Source organism: Erythranthe guttata, chromosome 14 (assembly GCF_056151865.1).
Source record: "Erythranthe guttata isolate IM_541 chromosome 14, IM_541, whole genome shotgun sequence".
In the NCBI taxonomy this organism is placed as follows: Eukaryota; Viridiplantae; Streptophyta; class Magnoliopsida; order Lamiales; family Phrymaceae; genus Erythranthe; species Erythranthe guttata.
In genome coordinates, this window is record NC_142546.1 from 13,540,673 (window position 1) to 13,562,522 (window position 21,850).

Below are 21,850 nucleotides of genomic sequence, written 5' to 3' on the forward strand. Positions count from 1 at the left end.
TTAATCTAGGAATCTTTATAAGATAGAAACCACTAATTAAATTAATTAGCTATTAATTATGACAAAAATCATTCCTAGTCTTGGATTTTAGTTAAAAAAGAAATCACTTCATCTTTAGCACAGGTTAATTCTTAATTGATACAGTTAAGTGGGGATAAACCAGAATATAATTATTACATATCATTAACTATACTAGAGTTGAAAAGTACCTAAACCCCAGCGCCCACAATTTTTTCCACGGTAACCAACTTTGACTTATTAGTTTTTATTAACAAATGTTCAAGAAATGGCACAATGTTCACATGGAATTTATCGACCCTAGCATCCACGTATACACACACACATACACCACATGTGTATGTGTGTGAAATAATGTATGTCTCTCTCTCTCTCTCTATATATATATATATATATATATATACATAGTCTTGTACGTATATAAACCAACCTTAAAAGTAAAGAGTTCTCTCGTTCACATATTTCGCTGTCTGATCACAAACCAAAAAACATATCTTCTTCTTGTGTTTGATAGTGAACTTTGCAGTTTTTTCAGCACCAACCAATTATTAAACATTAATTCTCTTGCAAAATACACTTGTGTTGTGAGATCAATTTCATTTTTGCTCGCTCTATCAGGTATTTTCCGTCTCTCGATCTCTATCTTCACCTCTACTACTTCTTATATACATATATGTATATATACACACGTGCAGTATGCGTGCGCGCGTGTGTGTGTGTAGTTCAAATTATAACATGCATAATAAGAGGCATCATTTACAATATGCATGCCTTTTATACTTGCTTAAAAACAGGAGAAATAATCTGGCACTGGCACTGGCACTGGCACATGATCTTTATCTTCACATTTTATCCTTAACAAACATGCCACATAAGCTATATATGTACCACTTATCAACTATTAATTATCTGTGTGTCTGAAATTTTTGACATTTAATTACAGGTTGAAATATATTATCCAAAAAAAAGAAAAATGTGGAGATTGAAGATTGCAGAAGGAGTTGACAGTGCTTACCTGTACAGCACAAACAAATACGTGGGCAGACAAATCTGGGAATTCGACCCTAATTACGGCTCTCCGGAGCTCCGGCAAGAGGTTGAGAAAGCCCGCCAAGACTTTTGGGACAACCGCCACCATGTTAAGCCCAGCAGCGATCTCCTCTGGCGGATTCAGGTTCATATATCTATATCTATATCTATATCTATATCTATATCTATATCTATATCTATATATATATACCCTTTTTTTTCTTTCCATTAAACATTTTTCATGAGCCGCTCTACCTAATTATAACTCATTCAATTATGGTAATTAATTTCTCGTTTTTAATTTTTTTGTCACGTAAAGAGTATTAGCAAAGTGGTACAATATTTGAGAAATTGAATTTCTGTTGATTGGTTTTTTTGACAATGAGAAAGTTGGTTTGTAACTTAGTGATGCCTTCTTTTTCCACTAAAATTACTGTTTACTTGACCAATATTGATTTCGAGGTCGATTTAATTTTTATTTAATTAATTAATTAATCAAGCAAACTTTACTTGACCACCGCAAAGTCTTCTTTATATGCTCGATTTATCATTCATTACACACAGACAGGCCTAACAAAGTTATATTCGTTTTATAATTACTGTCTTAATAATTAGGGATTTTTATGCAAAAGTCCCCAACCAAGCATGTTTATTATTCTAGGTTTAGGGGACATATCTCTTTTACCAATAAGTCCATCCCTTTAATATTTATTATAACTAAAGGAAACATTCATGTATATCCCAATATTACCCTCAACCATTTATACCCAATTCTTAATTGTAATCCAAATTAATCAATTTTGTCCATAAAAGTTCAATTTTGACCACAAAAATTCAATTTTGACTTTTTTTTGGAGTATAATTTAATATGCTCCAATTTCATCCTTAACTTAATTTAATCTCAATTTGACCCCAAATTTCACAAATTATTAAATTTTGACCCAAAATTTTTTTTTTTTCAAAAAATATTTTTTTTTTCAAAAACTTTTTTTTGCCGCCGGATTCCGGCGTTGACCGGCAGTCAACGCCGGTCTCCGGCGTTGACTTTTTTAATTTTTTTTTTTTTTTTTTTTTTTTTTTCTTTCTTCCGGATTTTTTCGCCGGTTTCCAACGTTGACCGGCGGTCAACGCCGGTCTCCGGCGTTGACTTTTTTTTTTTTTTTTTTTTTTTTTTTTGCTTTTTTCTTTTTTTTTTTCTTTTCTTTTCTTCCGGATTTTTTCGCCGGTTTCCGGCGGTCTCTTTTTTTAGTGTTTTTTTAAGTTTTTTGTTTTGTTTGGTTTGTTTTGTTTTTCCACGTCCGCCGCTAAACGTTGACCGTAATTGTGCTGTCACTGACAGTAAATTAACGTAATTATACTGTCAATGATAGTTAATTAACGTAATTGTACTGCCGTTGACATTACATTTATGTAATTGTGCTGCCGTTGACAGTAAATTAATGCAATATTACATTTTTTTATTTATTATTATTTTTTTTTAATTTTTTTTTTGATTTGTTGACTAGTCAACGTAATTATATTACTGTCGTTGACAGTAAAATAACTGTAAACACAATAATATTACTGTCAACAACATCAATATTATTATTTTTTTGTGGTGTTTGTATTAATATTACTGTCTATTATTGTAATATTACTGTAAACACAATAATATTACTGTGGTTGACGGTAATATTACTGTTCGTTATAGTAATATTCCTGTCAACCACATCAATATTATTCTTTTGTTTGGATATTTTGTTTGTTTGAGTTATTCACGGAGTAACGTAATAATATTACTGTCTACTATTGTAATATTACTGTTGCTATAGTAATATTACTGTCACTCACAGTAATATTAATTCTTTTGGTTTTTTTTATTTTGTTTAAATTTGTTGAACGGACAACATAGTAATATTACTTTATTATACAATAATAATGAATTTTGTTGTGTTAATATTAATGTGCTAGAGATTAATATATCAATATCACTGTGTTAAACTATAGTTTAGTTATTTTTACTGTGTTTAACAGTAATATAGTTAATATTACTGTCATTCAAAGCAATATTGTTGTTTAAACGGAAAAAAAAGTTACAGAAAAAAAAATTAAAAAAAAAAATAAAATAAAAAAAATAAAAAAAAGTCAACGCCGGAGACCGGTGTTTACCGCCGGTCAACGCCGGAATCCGGAAAAAAAATCCAGAAGAAAAAAAAAAAAAAAAAAAAAAAAAAAAAAAAATTAAAAGTCAACGCCGGAGACCGGCGTTGACCGCCGGTCAACGCCGGAATCCGGAAAAAAAAAATCCGGAAGAAAAAAAAAAAAAAAAAAAAAAAAAAGTCAACGCCGGAATCCGGCAGAAAAAAAAAGTTTTTGAAAAAAAAAAATTTGTGAAAAAAAAAAAGTTTTGGGTCAAAATTGAATAATTTGTGAAATTTGGGGTCAAATTGAAGTTAAATTAAGTTAAGGATGAAATTGGAGCATATAAAAGTAAGAGGGGTTATTTTAGTCCTTTACATAAATTTGGACCATGTGTGGACTTATTGGTAAAGGAGAATATTGTCTGGATCTCTTTATGAATAAGTTCCCACTGATGGGCTTATTTGTAATATGCCCTAATAATTATTGGACTTTTCCGACAAATATCTATTATTATGTATATCTAAAAATTACCGAAAAATGCAGTTCCTGCATGAGAACAAATTCAAACAGACAATACCTCAAGTAAAGGTGGCTGACGGTGAAGACATAACCTACGAGACTGCCACCACCACTCTCCGGCGAGCGGTCCTCTTCTTCTCCGCCTTGCAAGCAAGTGACGGCCATTGGCCTGCAGAAAATGCCGGCCCACTATTCTTTCTTCCACCTCTGGTAATTAACAATAATTAGCATCTTATTAAACAATCCAATTTTATTTTTTTAATATCTTTAAAAAAAATGTAACCTCTATGCAAAACAATACAGGTCATGATTATGTACATCACAGGCCATCTCAACACAGTTTTCTCAGCAGAACACCGTCGAGAAATTCTCCGTTACATATACTGTCATCAGGTCCAATATTATATACCAAAAATAAAATAAAAAAATCTAGTATTAAATATAACATTAAATAATTATGGACTAATTAATTAATTAATTTTTGAATAACAGAACGAAGACGGTGGATGGGGATTTCACATAGAAGGCCACAGCACAATGTTCTGCACAGCCCTCAGTTACATTTGTATGCGTATACTCGGTGAAGGCCCTGACGAAAATGCCTGCTCCAGAGCACGAAAATGGATACTTGATCACGGCACTGTCAAAGCAATCCCTTCTTGGGGGAAAACATGGCTTTCGGTACGATAATTATGTCCAAGAATAACATTATGTAATAATCTTGTATTTTCATGAGTTTGATAAAAGCTAATAATTCTTGATTTTACAGATACTCGGAGTATTTGAATGGTCAGGTAGCAATCCAATGCCCCCCGAGTTTTGGCTTCTTCCGTCTTTTCTCCCTATGCATCCAGGTTAGCTTAAAAAAAAACAGGGGATTTTGGCTTTTAATATATGTTTAATGTTCGCCTAATTAACAATTGTGTTTAATTAACATTGAAAAAATTGCAGCGAAAATGTGGTGCTACTGTCGAATGGTCTACATGCCAATGTCGTATTTATACGGAAAACGATTTGTGGGTCCGATTACTCCTCTAATCCTACAATTAAGAGGAGAGTTATACGATCAACCCTACGAAGAAATTAACTGGAAAAGTATAAGACATCTATGTGCAAAGGTTAAAATACATCTATAACCGGTTCTTGATTATGCTAAAACATGTAGTGATAACTGATAACTAACTAAATCGAGAAATTAAACTTCCTTATGTATATATAATGCAGGAGGATCTCTATTACCCTCATCCATTATTACAAGATTTGATGTGGGACACTTGTTACGTATTAACCGAGCCATTATTGACTCGTTGGCCACTCAACAAGCTACGAGAGAAAGCCTTAAAAGTCACAATGGAACACATTCACTACGAAGATGAAAACAGCAGATATATAACTATAGGATGTGTGGAGAAGGTTCTATGCATGCTTGCGTGTTGGGTAGAAGATCCGAACGGAGACTATTTCAAGAAACATCTCGCTAGAATCCCCGATTATTTGTGGGTCGCCGAAGATGGCATGAAAATGCAGGTACCAAAAAAATAAAAAATAAAAAGAGAATCGGGAGTATATTCTCTCAAATTAACGCCTATTATTTTAATTTTCAAGAAAACTTAAAAAAAATTGTTTTTGTAATTCGAAAAAATGCAGAGTTTCGGAAGTCAACAGTGGGATACAGGTTTCGCTATACAGGCTTTGCTGGATAGTGATATGAGCGAAGAAATAGGCGAAACGTTAAAGAAAGGGCACGACTTTGTAAAGAAGTCTCAGGTGAAAGAAGATCCTTCCGGAGACTTCCGGAGCATGTACAGACATATTTCTAAAGGGTCGTGGACGTTTTCTGACCAAGATCACGGGTGGCAAGTTTCGGATTGTACTGCAGAAGGATTGAAGGTATATTATTATTATTCATTTTTTTTTATCAAGAAAATTGTTCAATTTATAGTGAACAAAATGAAAATCGAACAATAACATTCTTTTTTTCCGATTTTACCAGTGTTGCCTACTCTTCTCTATGATGCCACCCGAACTAGTTGGAGAGAAAATGCAACCTCAGGAACTCTACAATGCTGTCAACATATTGCTTTATTTGCAGGTAAGAATTAATCGTCGATTTTCAGCACATTAGTATATCAAAGCAAACAAGTAAGAACAATCGATTCAAAAGGCTAAAAAGTACTTACATGACTGAATTATTACAGAGCAAAAACGGCGGTTTAGCTGCATGGGAGCCAGCAGGATCATCGGAGTGGTTAGAGGTACTTAAAAAAAAAAATCGATTTTCTTACAATTTCTTAAAAGTTCACACATATATATGTATATAGCATATATCAAGTTAATAACTCTATGTTTTTTTTTTTACTGCAGTTACTAAACCCTACAGAATTCTTCGCAGACATAGTCATCGAGCACGAGTAAGACACATTCCAACTTATCTTTCCATTTTCAAGAAAACATATATTATTCAACCGAAACCGATCCTAAAAATTCGATCTTTCTTAATCCAGATACGTGGAGTGCACTTCATCAGCAATTCAAGCCCTAGTACTGTTCAAGAAACTACACCCACACCACCGAAAGAAAGAGATCGAAACCTTTATTACAAAGGCTGCAGGCTACCTTGAGGATGTCCAAAAACCTGATGGTTCATGGTACATTTTGTTCCTTCTTGATTAATCATACCAACTACTCAACATCAAACAACATTTTGCAATTCTAATATTAAATATATAAAACCCACAAAAAAAAAAATGAAGGTATGGAAATTGGGGAGTTTGTTTTACATACGGTTCTTGGTTTGCACTCGGAGGGCTTGCAGCAGCTGGTAAAAGCTACAACAACTGTGAAGCTGTAAGAAAATCAGTTAATTTTCTCCTAAATTCACAAAGGGATGATGGTGGCTGGGGTGAAAGTTACCTCTCCTGCCCTAAGAAGGTAACTTTATTTTTACCCTCACAGAATCTAGTTACAATTTAGCTGAAAAAATTGAAAAACTTACTGTGGCTGTAAACAGGAATATGTACCGTTGGAAGGGAATCGTTCAAATTTGGTTCATACTTCATGGGCAATGATGGGTCTTATTCATGCTGGCCAGGTTTTTTTGTCTTTTTTTTTTTTTTGTTTTTTTTTGTTTTTTTTTTGTTTTTTTTAACAGCAAAAACACGTGTTTACTTGATCCATTGTTAACCAGAAAAAAGCGTGTTTTATGAAATAATATTGATTTGCTTTACAACAGGCTGATAGGGACCCCACACCTCTCCACCGTGCAGCAAAGCTTATAATCAACTCTCAACTCCAAGATGGTGATTTTCCTCAACAGGTATATATATATCATTATTATTAAGGTTTAAAACTAAATTTATTGTAATTTGTAAATTAATTGCATTTTTGTAATAAATTTAATTAATTATGGAATGAATTGGCAGGAAATAACTGGGGTTTTCATGAAGAACTGCATGCTACACTATGCAGCATACAGAAATATATATCCATTGTGGGCTCTTGCAGAATATAGAAAGCGTGTTCCACTACCATCAGCAATCATGTAAAAGCGTGTTTCTAGTGGAATAATGAAGCAGCTTCACCTGATTGCTATTATTATTATTGGTTTATTTTTGTGATTTGTTATATCTTTCTTCTTTCAATAATAATATGTAATTATTTATAATGGATGTATGTTGTACAATATGAATATAAAATAAAATCAATTTTCTTATGGAGCTTTATTACATGAGTACCCTTGATTTTATATTTTTAATTTATATATGTAATAAAAATCTTGATATTAATTAATAAACATAACATAATTTCTTTTTAGGGATTAAAAAATAAATATGGCCCAATAATAATCAGTAACTCGGTCCAATGGCCCAATAATAATCAGCAACTCGGCCCAAGCCTCGTAAATCCAATAAGCAAGCATACGGCGTCGTAACGCACTTGATCCATTATCCCACAATCACTAAAACAAAAACTGCCCCTCCGGCCAATGAGAATCCGCCACGTAATAACCATTGCTGAACAGCCGTTTCACGGTAGCACGGAATTTGTATACTACCAATATATTTGGGCTTGGCGCGACCCTCGTTGCCAAACTTGGAGCCAAAGCTGCCTCAAAAATTTCAATTGAATTCGCCCCCCTCAATAAATTTGTATAATATTATTTTTTTAATATTATTTTTTGTTATTTATGAAATTTAAATAGGATTTATACCTTGACACCTATGCATGCATTCATTCATTCATATACACACTAACATCTATTGCTGTAATCCTTTTATCTGGATTAATCTGAAACTCAATCGATTTCCGTTTTTTGATTTGTCCGCAATTCAGCAGGATTTCTCATCCCTTCGTTCCTCAATTCGTTCAATTGTTTTCAATTTCTGATGTTTTGGTCGGAAGATTTGATTTTCTTCCGAAAAATTGAATAAGATATAAGGGTGATTTTTTTTTTTGGGTGGGTCTTTTGGATTCAGTCGATTTGAGTTCTTAATTGTTGAAATTCAGGGCGGTATAGAGGTTTCCCCCCGAAATATTGTTGTTGAATTTCGGTGAGAGGATTTATTTGAAAGCAATTTGGGTTCATACAAAAGGAATTGCCGTGGAGAAGAGAGGAATTAGGGTTTTGTTGTGGTGCCCCTAGGTTTGTTTTTCCGATTTGCGAATTTGATTGATAGCGGGACATGATTGGAAACGGGGCGGAGGAAAATTGGAATGCCGAAACTCAAGCGTTGCTCAGTGGCGAAAGAGGAAGTGACGGGTGGGAACGACGTGGAGGAATCATGCAGCCCCGCCGTGAATTGTAAAAAGATGACGAAGGTAACTGATCGATGTTTTACTGTTCCAATAGTAAAATTAGAAGGTCAGAGCATTGATCTTTCAAACTACTGCCCTTCCACCAGACGCTCTTTGGATAATGCCGAAGCAAATTCCGTTGCTCAGAGGGCTGTTAATAACAAGCCTCCACTATTGAAGTCTTCTCGAGGGCGTAAGCAGGTACTCCCTATGAAATTCAGTGACTCTGTTTTGCATCCGTGGAAGAAAGAAAAATCAGAGGGTTGTGATGATTTGAAGAGTTCAGTTGACAATGAAGAATATGCTCAGGGTGTGCCTCGTAATAAGAAGTTAAAACGACAAGATAAGTCGGCATCGCACGATGATGTATATTTAGTCAAGAAACCACGAATCGAAAAGAAGTCGAGCTTCCAATTGAAAAACATAGTTTTAGAGCCTTATTCTAGTTCGCCAAGTTCAGTAACATCAGTTAATGAAGGGATTTCTAGTGTATCACCCTTGGCGGAAAGTGGTGGGGAAATGAGTGCAGTATTGAAGAAACCTGAGAAAGTGAAAGTGGTTGAGAAGAAGACTGATTTTTATAAGCCTGACGATTTTGTAAAGGAAGATATAGTTTGGGCAAAATGTGGGAAACATTTCCCTGCTTGGCCTGCTATAGTGATTGATCCACTCTTTCAAGCTCCTGAAGGGGTACTGCGAGCTTGTGTTCCCGGCACTCTTTGTGTTATGTTCTACGGGTTTTCGAGGAGTGGACTAAGGGTAATTTTCTCTCAGACACTTGTAGTCCAACATGAATGTGTTACTTACAAAATTATATTCGGTGGTGCACAATATGAAATATACACTTGAAAGAAGAAAAAAGATTCTATGGGTCACTGCATCTGTTGTTTACACTTATCTATGATTATTTAACCTCTTGGTCCTGAATGTGTCTACAGTTCATGCAAAGATATACATCGGTTTATTCACTTTTCTGGCCTTTCTAAAGGTATTATTTTCTAAAACTTTTGTTTGCAGGACTATGCATGGATAAAAGCTGGAATGGTTTTTCCATTTCACGAGTACATGGACAGGTGAATATAATCTTAAGTTTTGTCATAACTCATAATCTATGCTATGTGAGAAAAGTTGGTCTTTGAATTTGTTTGATGTTTAGATTTCAGGGGCAGACTAAGTTGCATGGTAGCAAACCAAGTGATTTCCACGCTGCTATAGAGGAGGCGATATTAGCGGAAAATGGCTATGCAAATTCAGCCATGAAAGATGGGCAGGAAACATTACCTGTGACAGAGTTTAATGGTGCTGAAGAGGCAACCGGTTCAAATCAGGTTTCAGCACATACTCCTCAGCAGGCAAGTCTCAACTTGGTTAAAAAGTATAATGTTGTAAGGAAAAATATAACCGAATCTTACTTTGGATGTTTTTTAAGTTCTTACACTTACAATTGGAAATCACTTTACAAGATTTCTACTATAAATAATAAAATACAGTTACAGCCTTGCATGTTATAGTTGGTTTTAGGCATTATTACAATGATAGGTTGATAATAGTTGATATAGAAAGTGGACAGACATCAAAATATGGTTAAACTCATGTCTTACTTCTCTTGCTGCCTTGCAACTCACAAGAAATCCCCAATACAGTGATAGTCATTTTTATTATTCATCGTTTGTTGCAGGAGATAACCGATAAAAGGAAAGATACTCGAGCTTGTAGTAGCTGCAGCTTGATATTTCCATGCAGGATGGTGAAAAAAGTGAAGAATACAACAGCTAAAGCTCATTTTTTGTGTGAACATTGTATCAAGGTTTATCCATAGCTCATTTGTTATCTTTCTAGCCATTCATTCTCATAGTCTTTTTGGGTACTTTTTTTACTTGGGGAACTGGTCATGTCGCAGTTAAGAAAATCAAAGCAATACTGTGGTATTTGTGAGCAAATTTGGCATCATTCTGATGGTGGAAGCTGGGTAAGATAATCTACATGTCTGATCTTTATTTAGATGATCTTTTGTGCTATCTAATTAATTAACTTATTCCCTTCTCTGTTTTTGCAAATCTTTATGTTAGGTATGTTGTGACAGTTGTAATGTTTGGGTCCATGCTGAATGTGCCAACATTTCTACCGAAATTTTGAAGGTTTTTCCTTCAGATCTCTTCTATATTAACATGGAATATCATGACATTACTATTTAGTTGTCTCACTACCAAATTATGACATTTAGCATTTGAAACATATTATGGTTTTGTAGAATCTGAAAAATAGGGAATACTTCTGCCCTGAATGCAAAGCAAAGCCTGAATGCAAAACAAAGCCGACATCTGAATTGTTGGTTTCAAATAAACAAGAGCTTTACATTAGGTACCTGTTTGATTTTCTTGCGTCTTACATAGTTTTGTTTCTTGAAAGCATGATCATTTTTTTGTAACCAACTGATTTTGTTCTATGCTGACGTCTATCAGGCCGGCGGAAAAGCTTGAAAGCAAAATAATGCCTGAGAAGATAACAGTTGTCTGCAATGGCATGGATGGGCTTTATTATCCAAGTCTCCATTTGTAAGTTCTAAATTCTGTGGAAATGATTTTTAGATAATTTCTTCCAATTAGTGTGCCAGGTGTCTGTTGTGATGCTGTACTGTCTGCCTATAGGTTGCTTTATGCATAAATAAGGGATATTGAGTTTCTTATGGAATGTTCCAAAAGTTTTTCTAGATATTCTGTTTAGTATGGTTGCTGCAATATTTGTCGAATGCTATTTTTGGATTATCCTTTGCCTGAGAACAGATTCAGATTTCATTGTTTTACCTGATTTACAGATGGCAGAAAATTTAGATGCATTGTCTGTTTTTCCTGTTGATCTGATCAACTGTTGTTGCGAGGCTAATGCTATGGTAACCTTTTGGATTTAAAGGGATATTTTATTTATTTATATTTGCTCCTCTTCTCAGGGTTCAGTGTATTTGTGGTTCATGTGGCACAAGAAAATGTGGGCTCAGTGAGTGGGAAAAGCATACAGGATGCAGAGCGAAGAAATGGAAGCACAGTGTGAAAGTGAAGGGTTCTAATATGCCACTTGAAAAATGGGTTTGTTCCTGAACATCTTCAAAATTACTAATTCTACTCTGCTTCACATTTATCATATGATTAATGGATGATGTCTGATAAATTAAGATTTATCTCAATGACTATCGGTAGTCAGACAATGCTAGAAAGAAGAAAGAAATTCTACAAAAACATTTTGTTACCAATCTCCCTTTCATAGTGCTATGCTCAACTGGTCATCCACCTTGTTATATGGTTCTTTTGTTGTGAGCTTAACATTCTTGGTCCTCGTGGTCATGCTCTTTACAGACATTGTGACCCCATCTTTTATATCGAACTTCAAGTATATTCATATTTTAAGAGTCTATGTTTTTTATTTTATCTAACATCACTGTGCTACAGATGACAGAGTATAACTTACATGGCTTCAACCCTACGCGGTTAGATAAGAAGCAGCTGTTTACTTTTCTGAAAGGTTGTAGCTTGTTCTGCTTTTTTATATCACATTTGTTTTGTCTTCATAGTGCATCTAGTATATGTAAAAAATGTAAGAGATAGTTTCTTACCGAGTCTCATTTTGCAGAAAACTACGAACCTATTCAAGCAAAGTGGACGACCGAACGATGTGCTATTTGTAGATGGGTTGAAGACTGGGACTACAACAAAATAATAATATGCAACAGGTTCACCCATCTGTAGTTTTAGTTATGTGGCTCACAGACACTTTATAAGCTCTTCAATGTATTTAATCGAATAATCTTTTTGGCTGTTTAGATGTCAAATAGCAGTACATCAGGAATGTTATGGAGAAAGGAACAGACATGATTTTGCGCTATGGGTTTGTCGATCATGCGAAACCCCAGAAATTGAGAGGGAATGTTGCCTCTGTCCCGTGAAAGGCATGTTACTTGATAAAGCTTGATTTATTCTTAGCAAAAATTATATGTAGTTTAATTGAGAAGTACATCTTCAGGAGGTGCATTGAAGCCAACTGATATTGAAGGTTTATGGGTTCATGTTACTTGCGCGTGGTTTAGGCCAGAAGTTGCTTTCTCAAATGCTGAGAGAATGGAGCCAGCTGCTGGACTTTTGAGAATTCCACCAAGCTCATTCACTAAGGTAGGATCTCAGATGAATGAAATAGTGTTAATTAATCTCCTCTAGTATATTTTGTGGAATTGAGTGTGAGCTGTGTTAACTTATGGGGCTATTCATGATTGCATAATTTGTGAAATACCTACTAAGAATTATACTTTGTAGTTTGTTGAGTTTTTAATCTCAACTAATTTTGTTTACAAATTAGTTGATCTGTATTCAAAATTTTTTTCTTACCATTGTTCGGTGCAAGTTTTTGTTAATATTATTTAAAATGATCTTATATCTCTTTCTTCATAATGTAATTATGCAGGCATGCGTTATTTGCAAGCAGATTCACGGTTCCTGCATGCAATGTTGCAAGTGTACCACCTCTTTCCATGCTACATGTGCTTCTCGTGCCGGATATTGCATGGAAGTAAGTTCATATTTTTGTTTCTTTTATTTGTTTTTTTTAATAAACATTGGCATATCGTATTATACACCTTTATCTATCTCTAAGTCCTAGTATGTTCCTAGGTTCCTTGTGTACCCATTCTTCAGTTTATCAGGAATCCAAATTTTTCGTCTCGCAGTTGTGATTTTTTTTCAAAGATTACTATACATTATTGTAATTTGCATTATCTGTCCAAAAAAAGAAGCACACAGTCAGAGATAGACGGTTCCTTGTTCCTTTTTTCTTGTTTTTTTATTTCTTGAACTGATTCCTTGAGTAATTTTGATTATTGAATTCAGTTGCATTGCTCTGAGAAGAACGGGATGCAGATAACCAAATGGATATCATATTGTGCTGTACACAGGTATGATTGTCTGCCATATTGTTTTCTTTTCGACCTAGATCCATACATCCTCATGCAAGTGTATAATAGTTTGGCTGTATTTAATCTTTTTGCGGTTTAGCAACTAAGGGTGTAAATAGTAGCTAAATTTGCAAAAAAAGTGATTATACTGGTTTCACCCGTTTCTTTATTGCATATTTATTTTAGATAAAGGCTTTTCAACTCTTTACGTGCCCGTTTATTAAAATATTGACTGTTGTCTCAGGACGCCTAGCCCAGAGAATGTGCTAGTAATTCAAACTCCACAAGGGGTGTTCTCTAACAAAAGTTTGCTCCAAAGCCAATATCAAGAACAATGCTCAAGAGGTTCTAGGCTCATCTCTTCAAAGGCTGCTGAATGCTCCGATTCAGCTCCTGCAGATGAAAGTGAAATCAAAGCAATGTCTGCTGCAAGATGCCGCATTTATAAACGATCAAGCGTAAAGGTACTGTTCTTTTCTTTTATTTTCTCTTCTTTTCAAATTTATGTGTTTGTGTATGCGTTGACTTATAACCTTTAACTTATATTTCTTCTTCTACCATTTTTTTTCTCTGAACAGAAGACTGGGCAAGAGTCAGTATTCCACCGCTTGATGGGGCCTCGTCATCACTCTCTGGGTGATATAGAACGTTTAAGTTCACATAATGAAGTAAATATTTTCCTTCACGAGTATTCTATTTTTCGAAAAAAAAATAATTTTCCTTGTTTTGAGCTCATTTATTTATTATCAAGAGTTTAACCTGTTTTGGTCGCTTCTATATTGTTATTGTTAGGATACTGAAGGTGCGAAAGCGTTTTCAACATTCAGAGAGCGGTTAGAACATTTAAAGGTGATTTATGCCCATTTCTAATTCTATATCTCCTCACCAACCCACTCAACCACAAAAATAAATCCTTGTATATCAAAATTTCTCATGTATTTCTTTTACTCGGCCATGCTTCAGAAACGAGAAAATTATCGGGTTTGTTTCGGCAAATCAGGAATACATGGATGGGGGCTCTTTGCTAGGCGAAACATTCAAGAAGGAGATATGGTAATAATTTACGTGTCCCAATTTTTGCTGTTAATAATTTAGAATAAATGGATCCAATCTTATTCTTACGTTTTTGCTTAAATTTGGCTCTTTTGCAGATTATAGAATATCTTGGCGAGCAAGTAAGGCGTAGCATTGCTGACCTGAGGGAGGCACGATATCGATTGGAAGGCAAAGATTGCTACGTGAGTCTAGTCTTAGCCATGCATTGATTTCACTAAACTATTCTCTATATGCAATTTGATCTTTTAGAATGTTCTAATTGTCTGATGCCAATGTACAATGCAGCTTTTTAAGATCAGTGAGGAAGTAGTAATTGACGCCACAAATAAAGGGAACATAGCTCGCTTGATTAATCATTCGGTATGCTCTTTTCCTTATGGTTCATTTTTAGTCGTGTCATTTATATTTATCTTGGTTCACAAGTGTTTTAATATGCAATAGTACTTGAATAATACGAGATGATGTTTTGTAAACTTGTCTGTATCGGTGCAGTGCATGCCGAATTGTTATGCGAGGATAATGAGTATGGGTGAAGAAGAGAGCCGGATAGTTCTTATAGCTAAAACCAATGTTTCAGCTGGTGATGAACTAACGTACGATTTCTCCCCTCCAAAATCGAATTTGGGGTTTTAAATTATTATATTATGAAAACTTTATCAATAAACGGGTTTTTTTTTTTTATCAGGTACGATTACTTGTTTGATCCAGATGAACGGGAGGAAGTAAAAGTGCGTTGCTTGTGTAATGCTCAAAACTGCAGGAAATTCTTGAACTGAATATCATCTAACTTCTGTACAGCTGCTGCTCATACAATTTGACCTGTTGTCTCATGGAAAGATTCTTGATGATTTAAGAGGAGGAATTGTACTATAATTTTGATTTCTTCTTTTTTTTCAAAATTGTTATTCCAAATCAAATCTCCAGAATTGTAATTCATTAGCAAAAAAATGTTCACTCTCACCGATTCTATTCATTTATTTATTTTCCCTGTTTTAGGTACTTGACATTTTATTCGGGATAGGAAATTTAACTAACAGAATTCACATTATTTATTTATTTATTTCTTTAATATAAAGGAAATGAACTGTATTTTATTGGTCAATAAAGTACTTTTAGTATATATAAATCAACTAGTCTGGGCATATTTTAAGGACATTTGATTGGGCCAACTCTTGATTTTTTTATACACACATCCTTCTATTATTTAATAATTTTATCCACTTGAAAAATCATTTATATCATCAAATTCCAAATTGTTTATGAAATGATTCCAAAATTTTCATACAGTTTTTTTTTCATTTTCCTAGAGCTAATCGTGAATTTAATTAAATAAATAAATAATCAAGCAGAAAATAAAATTATTTGGAGCGGAAAAATCGGGTTTTTTCTACATACAGAAAATGCGTCCAACTAATCAGACGAAATCAATCACCCGTACAGGGTAATACCGTTTCCGCGATGTACTGGATAAACGCCCCGAGGAAGTAAGACCCATTTGCTTCGCGCGTATAAATACATATCGAGTTCAAATCAAACCTTCCCTCACAGCTCTTTGCAATTCAAAATCCCAACTCTTCACACACTTCACGCACTAAATCTGAATAAGGAGTTCAGCGAGAGAGAGAAACAAAGAGGAGGAGGAGGAAGAGGAAATTTCAAGCAGCAAAAATGGGGAAGCGATTGAGGAAAGCCAGATCGATGTGCTGTTGTGTCTCTCCACGATCCTCATTTCTTACTTCCCACTCAATTTTCAGCTGGTATACATGCATTACTTTGATGCTGATTTACAATTTGGCGAAGTTTGCAAAACAATCTTACGAGATCTCTAAAATTGAATTGATTTGATTTTTATTTTTTTCCCCCTGAAAGGATAAGATCTGATGTGTTTATCGCTCAAATTAAAATTGGTTTCTCTATTTTGTGTTCAAGCTTGGATATGTTATGATATGTACGTGGGCAATTTTTGGAAATTTGAACTTCAGTTCGGGATATTTATTTCTCTGCCAAATTTGTGGAAATGGAGGATTATTGAACTGAATTTTGAGTTAAATTTGGCATGATTAGATGTGATTTGCTACTCATTGTTCTGCTGAGAGCTGTATCTTATCATTCAATATGACTGTGAGATGATTTCGAGTGTGATAGTGGATATTGTTAGCCTAATATGTTATCTACAGTGAGTGAATCTGTTCAGAATTTTTTACTGTACTTTAATGCTGGTTTGGCTTCAGACTTAAGATTTGAATTAGTTTTCTTCGTTTAAAGTTTAAATTTCAAGAGGTTGTGTTAGATCACTATTGCATTGTCAGAACCTGGATTGGTTCTGTTCTTCCAAATTATTGGTGTTTGTCTCACAGTAAAAGTTGATGCTACATAATGGTTTTTTTGGTTAAATTTGTTCCTCGGGCTCAACTGTGTTTTTAACAGTGCTACATCTCGTTTTTTAATGGAGCACGGGAGATCGTGCCAGGAAATAAAAAAATATATCCTAATTTGAAAATTTGCTTGAAATAGACATTATTTTGATGATTGCATAGACAGACATACAGCGTTCTCTCTTCTCTGTTCTCTTGGATTTTTAGTTTACAAGCCTGTTTATATGATTACCTTGCTCCATCAGTTTATTTTGATTCTAAATGTGAACAGGTATGAAGAGGATACGTGGATACAGATTGCCAAGTTTCTGGATGGAAGATCTCTGGTGATGCTCGCATTGACATGCAAATGGTTTAGCCGTATTATGATGGAGGACTGCGTGTGGAAATATGCATGTTTGCGTGATCTTGATATTCCCGACCCTGGAAAAGTCTCATTCAAATGGATCAAACTTTATACCGCAGCTTTTGGTAAAGTTCATCTTCTTTGAAACTCCATCATAATATGAAGATTGGCTATTGCTATTAAAATTGTGGGGATAATTAAATCATTATTTTTTTGCAGATGGAAGTCACTCGTACATGTTTCGTCAGCAAGAGAGGCATATTGGTAAACTTGTTTTTCTTGTAGTAGATTTCACATCTTTACAAAACCTGTCATTTGTTGCAGAGTGAAATTAATCAAGTCACGTGGTATGTGATACTGAAGGGTGTTGAAATTTAAAGTAGTGAAAATCGAATAGTTAGGCAGTTAATAGCTCAGTCCTTCATTATGACTCGATTCACGGATAAATAGATTTTAGTGATGCACTGAAACAAATGCACAATTAGGTATGTCTTATAGTGCATGACTCTGGCATTCATTGGCATTATTTGCTATGGTAAGAGTCAGTAGATGATTCAGGTGTATTAGAAATCATGGGTATAACAGTGCATCACACCTAAGTGAGTGTTTCTTCTTACTTCATGCATTATGCTGGTCTGTTAAGTCTTAATACATTACATCTCGAGTAGAATATGGATGTTTAAACCATGTTCTTTGTTCGATCGAATGAATAGATTGGGCGAGGATTGGAGCATTCCAATTCGATTCAAATGCTGGACTCCTGTCAGACAGTCTGATGGCACCTCTGAGAATCCCGAAACAAGAGACGGTGGAGAAAATGTTGCAGCAAAATTGCTGCTGTGCATTAAATAATATTAAACCTGGAATCTGGATAGCTGGTATGTCATTATTATCGAATCACAAGATGCAACGTTTGGGATATGTTGATTAATTATGTATAGTCTAATCGTCTGTAATTCGAATTTTGAACTGTGGTCGTGATTGAAGACTTGCAGCTTGTTCGATGTGCTGTTTGCGACCTTTGTTCATGTGATGGTGAGTGGAACATGTGTGCATTTATCTCAGAATTTATTTCCCACCAAAACATATTTATTTAATTTTCCCTTCTATTGCTGTCACTGCCTCGTATACATGTGAATTCGAATTACTTAATTTTTATGTTTTTTTATCTGTGTTTGAGTTAATACATTGTATCCATAAATATCGACCATATACGGTTATTTCTATGCTACACCCGGTGAAGGTTACACCGGGTGATTTTTTACCGTTGATCTACACACACCAATGTGGGTGTGTGTGTGTTTGTGTGTATATGAATGGTAAAGATCTACCCGGTGTATTTCACCCGGTGTAGCATAGTATAAGCCACCATATACATGATACAGTATCTGAAACATAGCAAGTCATGCTCAACTTTCCATCTTTATAACAAGTATATATGTCCTTAGTATGTTTCTATATACATGCTTCCAAATCCAATGCCATTATCTTAAACATGAAGGAACTTTTTAATCGAAATATTTTACTTGCAGGAACAATGCAAACCTTGGATGCGAGGCATATCGAACTCTTCCTGAGTGACGGATATCTGAACGGAAGCTGGGATTATGATACCTTAGGAACCCGTGACATCAACAAGAGTGCTGATGTGGCTTCTGGAGGGATTTTTGACATTAAGCATCTCAATGATCATTCAGCCTCTGGTATAATCATTAACTTGAAGAACAAATGATCTTTGTGTATGTGTGTGTGTGTGTGTAAATATATAGTCAAGAAGCTGATCCTTAATTCTGATCATAAATGAAATCATCTAACATGAAACTTTATTTGAAGATATATGTTAATCAAGTAATTAGTAGCTTAATATCCTGGTCTTAAACCTGAGTTTATTTCAATTGCATCTCAGACATCCTTGACCTGAAGTCATGGGTCGGAAAGCGAAACGACTGGCAACCTAAAACATTGACTACCCTCCATGCAGTTGCAGTGAACACCAATTTGCAAGACAATGAAGGTAATAATTCAATTCATGTCCGAACTTTTCCAGTCTCTCCCGTCACATAAGTGGCTAAAATCAAACAATGGTGTTTGCATGAGTTTCAGGCAGATGCCTTTCATTTAGTTCACATAACATGAAATTAAATTTGTTATAAATAATCTGGGAACAGGTCTTAAGATTACATACGAGGCTATGAAGGCTGGAAAAGATGGCCAAGTTGTTTCGATTCGTATATCCCACCAGCTTCTGTAGTTCTGTTCAAATACTCACTAATATATATTAATCCCCTCTCCAAGTGTAGTATCAGAATTTTCTTCCATGTAATTGTTGAAGTAATAGCTTAAAAAAATAAAGTAAAAAATCAGTTTCCATTTAGTATTTTAGTTCACAGAAGGCCCGACGACCTAGCTGTATCGTCAGCACATGTACAAAGTGATTTCACACAAATAAGATCTGTTCCAAGACAATAATATCGTTCCAAAAAGAATAAAAAGGAAACAACCAAAGATTAAATGTTTCGTCAACTTTCTAAAAAGTCTATCAACTTCACAAAACAAGATGAAATTAAACAACAAAAGGCAGATTAGTGCTCGAAAAAGTTGTGGACAAATACCGAAAATATGACTTAAGAACAAAGATCATATTAAGGTGACAGAGTTTATCTCTTCTGATCAGGATCCGAGATTACCAGATTCGAGTAAAAACAACTTTCGGATCATACGCTTGAGAACTGCAGGAAGGGCATTGGTTGGTCTTCAACAACTTTCGAACGACACATTGTGCATGAAACGCATGACTGCAACAAGGCATCACAGTTATCACATCCCCGATCGTGTGGACCTGCAAACAGATCTCGCAAGGATTCACAGGAGCCGACCCCTCATCAAAATCATCAAATCTAGTCCGAGGTAGCCCTAGCAAAAACAATAATGGTTCTCGCACGTACGGTTTCCCCCTCGTGAAATTTGTATATGGTTTTAAGTACAAAGGCAGCATTCTTTCTGTCCTGATTGCCCTTCCCATGAATTCCTCGAGCGTTTGATTGTCTTTTTGGATCGTGCAAACCTCAATGTTACCAACTAGAGAGATTGTATCCGATAAGTTGTATTTAGGATCAGCCTCCACTTGTTTGGCAAAAACAAGTGACATGTGCTTAAACTTATCTATTTCCTCCTTAGACATATAATATTCCTCCAGTCGGTAAATCAACTTGTTCTCGAAGATTTTACTCACATCGGATTCTTCAACTCCATGCAATTCTGTACCGTACATCTCCGAGTCGATAATTTGATATACTCCATCAGTTTTCTTCACAATGAAGCTTGTTCTGATCTCAAACAGATAGTTTTTCTTTCCAGGTCTTATTTGGTAGATATGCGATGTTTTTATTTCCCTCAACACAGTGAAACGATAGTTGTATTCATACTTCATCTTTTTCCTTTTTTTTTTGAAGAAATACCTACAAAGACGTCAATATTTGGAAAAAAAAAATCATTGGAAGAAATAATGAAAAATATAATTAATACATCTGCAAACGAGTTAAAGAATACAGATATGCAAGAGTTTCTTATTCGACTAAAAAAAATCAGTGAATGCAGAACCAAAAACTAATCCCAAGAAGATCGAAAAACGTATAAACAGATGAAAAATAAATGTTGAGTGTAGATTTTACACTCAATACGTTTACTTTACGTGGATCTTTTGTTTAGATTTAATTATATTTGTGCTTTAATTGATTGATTTTGTGTTTTATAGGTGAAAAACGAGAATTAGGTGTCAATGAAGGAAAAAATATCAAAAAGAAAGGAAAAAGTTGCAAATAAGGAAACAAATCAAATTGGAAGAAGGAATCTCGCCACAGCTTTGACAGTGTCCACGATTTCGAGCATATCTCTCTCATACGAGCTCCGAATTAGGTGATTTTGGCGGCATTGGAAAGCTAATTTCAAGGGCTACAATTCTTATTTACAAAATATTCCAAAATTCGGACTCCAACATGGCGAAAATCGAAGAACAAGTCCTGATGGGGGAAAGTGACGAAAATTGATTCCTATTAGGTTTCTACTACTTCCTTATCAAGAAAAGCCTATAAAAGCATCATGTCTCTACACCATAAGCACGAAATTTAACACCACAAAACGCGGAGAACGAAGATCAACGAAGACTCAAGCATAGTTTTTCTTACTTATTTTATTTATTCTATTTTGCTTATCATAAGAATTACGAGTAGCTAAGTTTTTAATCTAGGATTTTGTTGGAACCCTATGTGGGGATGGTGAACCCGTTTTCTTGAGATTATGCGATTATGATTTTATGATTATTTCTTCTACTTGTTATGATTGTTAGTGCATGAACTTGATCAATTTATGTGCTTTATCTGTGATTATTGAGATTGACTCGACAGAGCTATTTTGATAATTAGACGGTAAGTATAAGAACCTTCGAGTAGTTTTCACTGGATGAGTGTGTTAATTGCATGTGGTGTCGTAGACATACAGATATCACCTTAGGTAGCCATTTACGAGACTTGTTAGTTAATGCTTTATTTATAATTGGTTTGCATAGACATATAGTGAATCGTTTATGAATAATAGACTCATAATACACGCGACAGCGGGTTATGAGTAAATTAGTGTCTCGGGTTAATAATCATGAAT

General features: G+C 34.8%; 4 protein-coding genes across 5 annotated transcripts; 3 read left to right on the forward strand and 1 right to left on the reverse strand.

Moving 5' to 3' along the window:
- The first annotated feature begins 570 nt into the window (after positions 1-570).
- On the forward strand, positions 571-7,409 carry LOC105956335 (beta-amyrin synthase). Its single transcript, XM_012980183.2, has 17 exons — positions 571-636; positions 962-1,192; positions 3,712-3,897; positions 3,991-4,080; positions 4,180-4,368; positions 4,457-4,541; positions 4,639-4,805; positions 4,912-5,214; positions 5,335-5,577; positions 5,681-5,779; positions 5,886-5,942; positions 6,052-6,098; positions 6,192-6,335; positions 6,441-6,618; positions 6,698-6,778; positions 6,920-7,003; positions 7,110-7,409. The coding sequence occupies exons 2-17, from the start codon at positions 992-994 to the stop codon at positions 7,230-7,232; spliced, it is 2,277 nt and encodes a 758-aa protein (XP_012835637.2). The 5' UTR covers positions 571-636; positions 962-991; the 3' UTR covers positions 7,233-7,409.
- A 323-nt stretch (positions 7,410-7,732) lies between these two features.
- SDG14 (SET domain protein 14) lies at positions 7,733-15,579 on the forward strand. 2 transcript variants are annotated; one of them, XM_012980143.2, is made up of 23 exons: positions 7,733-9,240; positions 9,499-9,554; positions 9,638-9,833; positions 10,160-10,288; positions 10,382-10,450; positions 10,551-10,619; positions 10,733-10,842; positions 10,944-11,036; positions 11,429-11,564; positions 11,925-11,997; positions 12,106-12,205; positions 12,297-12,421; positions 12,496-12,641; positions 12,931-13,035; positions 13,353-13,417; positions 13,662-13,881; positions 13,996-14,085; positions 14,210-14,266; positions 14,381-14,470; positions 14,569-14,655; positions 14,759-14,833; positions 14,966-15,066; positions 15,159-15,579. In XM_012980143.2, the coding sequence occupies exons 1-23, from the start codon at positions 8,401-8,403 to the stop codon at positions 15,247-15,249; spliced, it is 3,123 nt and encodes a 1,040-aa protein (XP_012835597.2). In that variant the 5' UTR covers positions 7,733-8,400; the 3' UTR covers positions 15,250-15,579. The 2 variants fall into 2 exon arrangements, with proteins under 2 accessions (XP_012835597.2, XP_088670074.1); XM_088813948.1 differs by having other exon boundaries at positions 7,776-9,240; positions 13,999-14,085.
- A 235-nt stretch (positions 15,580-15,814) lies between these two features.
- On the forward strand, positions 15,815-20,531 carry LOC105956336 (putative F-box protein At3g61730). The gene is made up of 8 exons (XM_088813905.1): positions 15,815-16,230; positions 17,120-17,319; positions 17,414-17,458; positions 17,908-18,072; positions 18,182-18,229; positions 18,727-18,897; positions 19,101-19,208; positions 19,363-20,531. The coding sequence occupies exons 1-8, from the start codon at positions 16,142-16,144 to the stop codon at positions 19,443-19,445; spliced, it is 909 nt and encodes a 302-aa protein (XP_088670031.1). The 5' UTR covers positions 15,815-16,141; the 3' UTR covers positions 19,446-20,531.
- Positions 19,873-20,665, reverse strand: LOC148765226 (uncharacterized). The gene has a single exon (XM_088813906.1). The coding sequence runs from the start codon at positions 20,622-20,624 to the stop codon at positions 19,878-19,880; it is 747 nt and encodes a 248-aa protein (XP_088670032.1). The 5' UTR covers positions 20,625-20,665; the 3' UTR covers positions 19,873-19,877.
- Between the last annotated feature and the right edge of the window lie 1,185 nt (positions 20,666-21,850).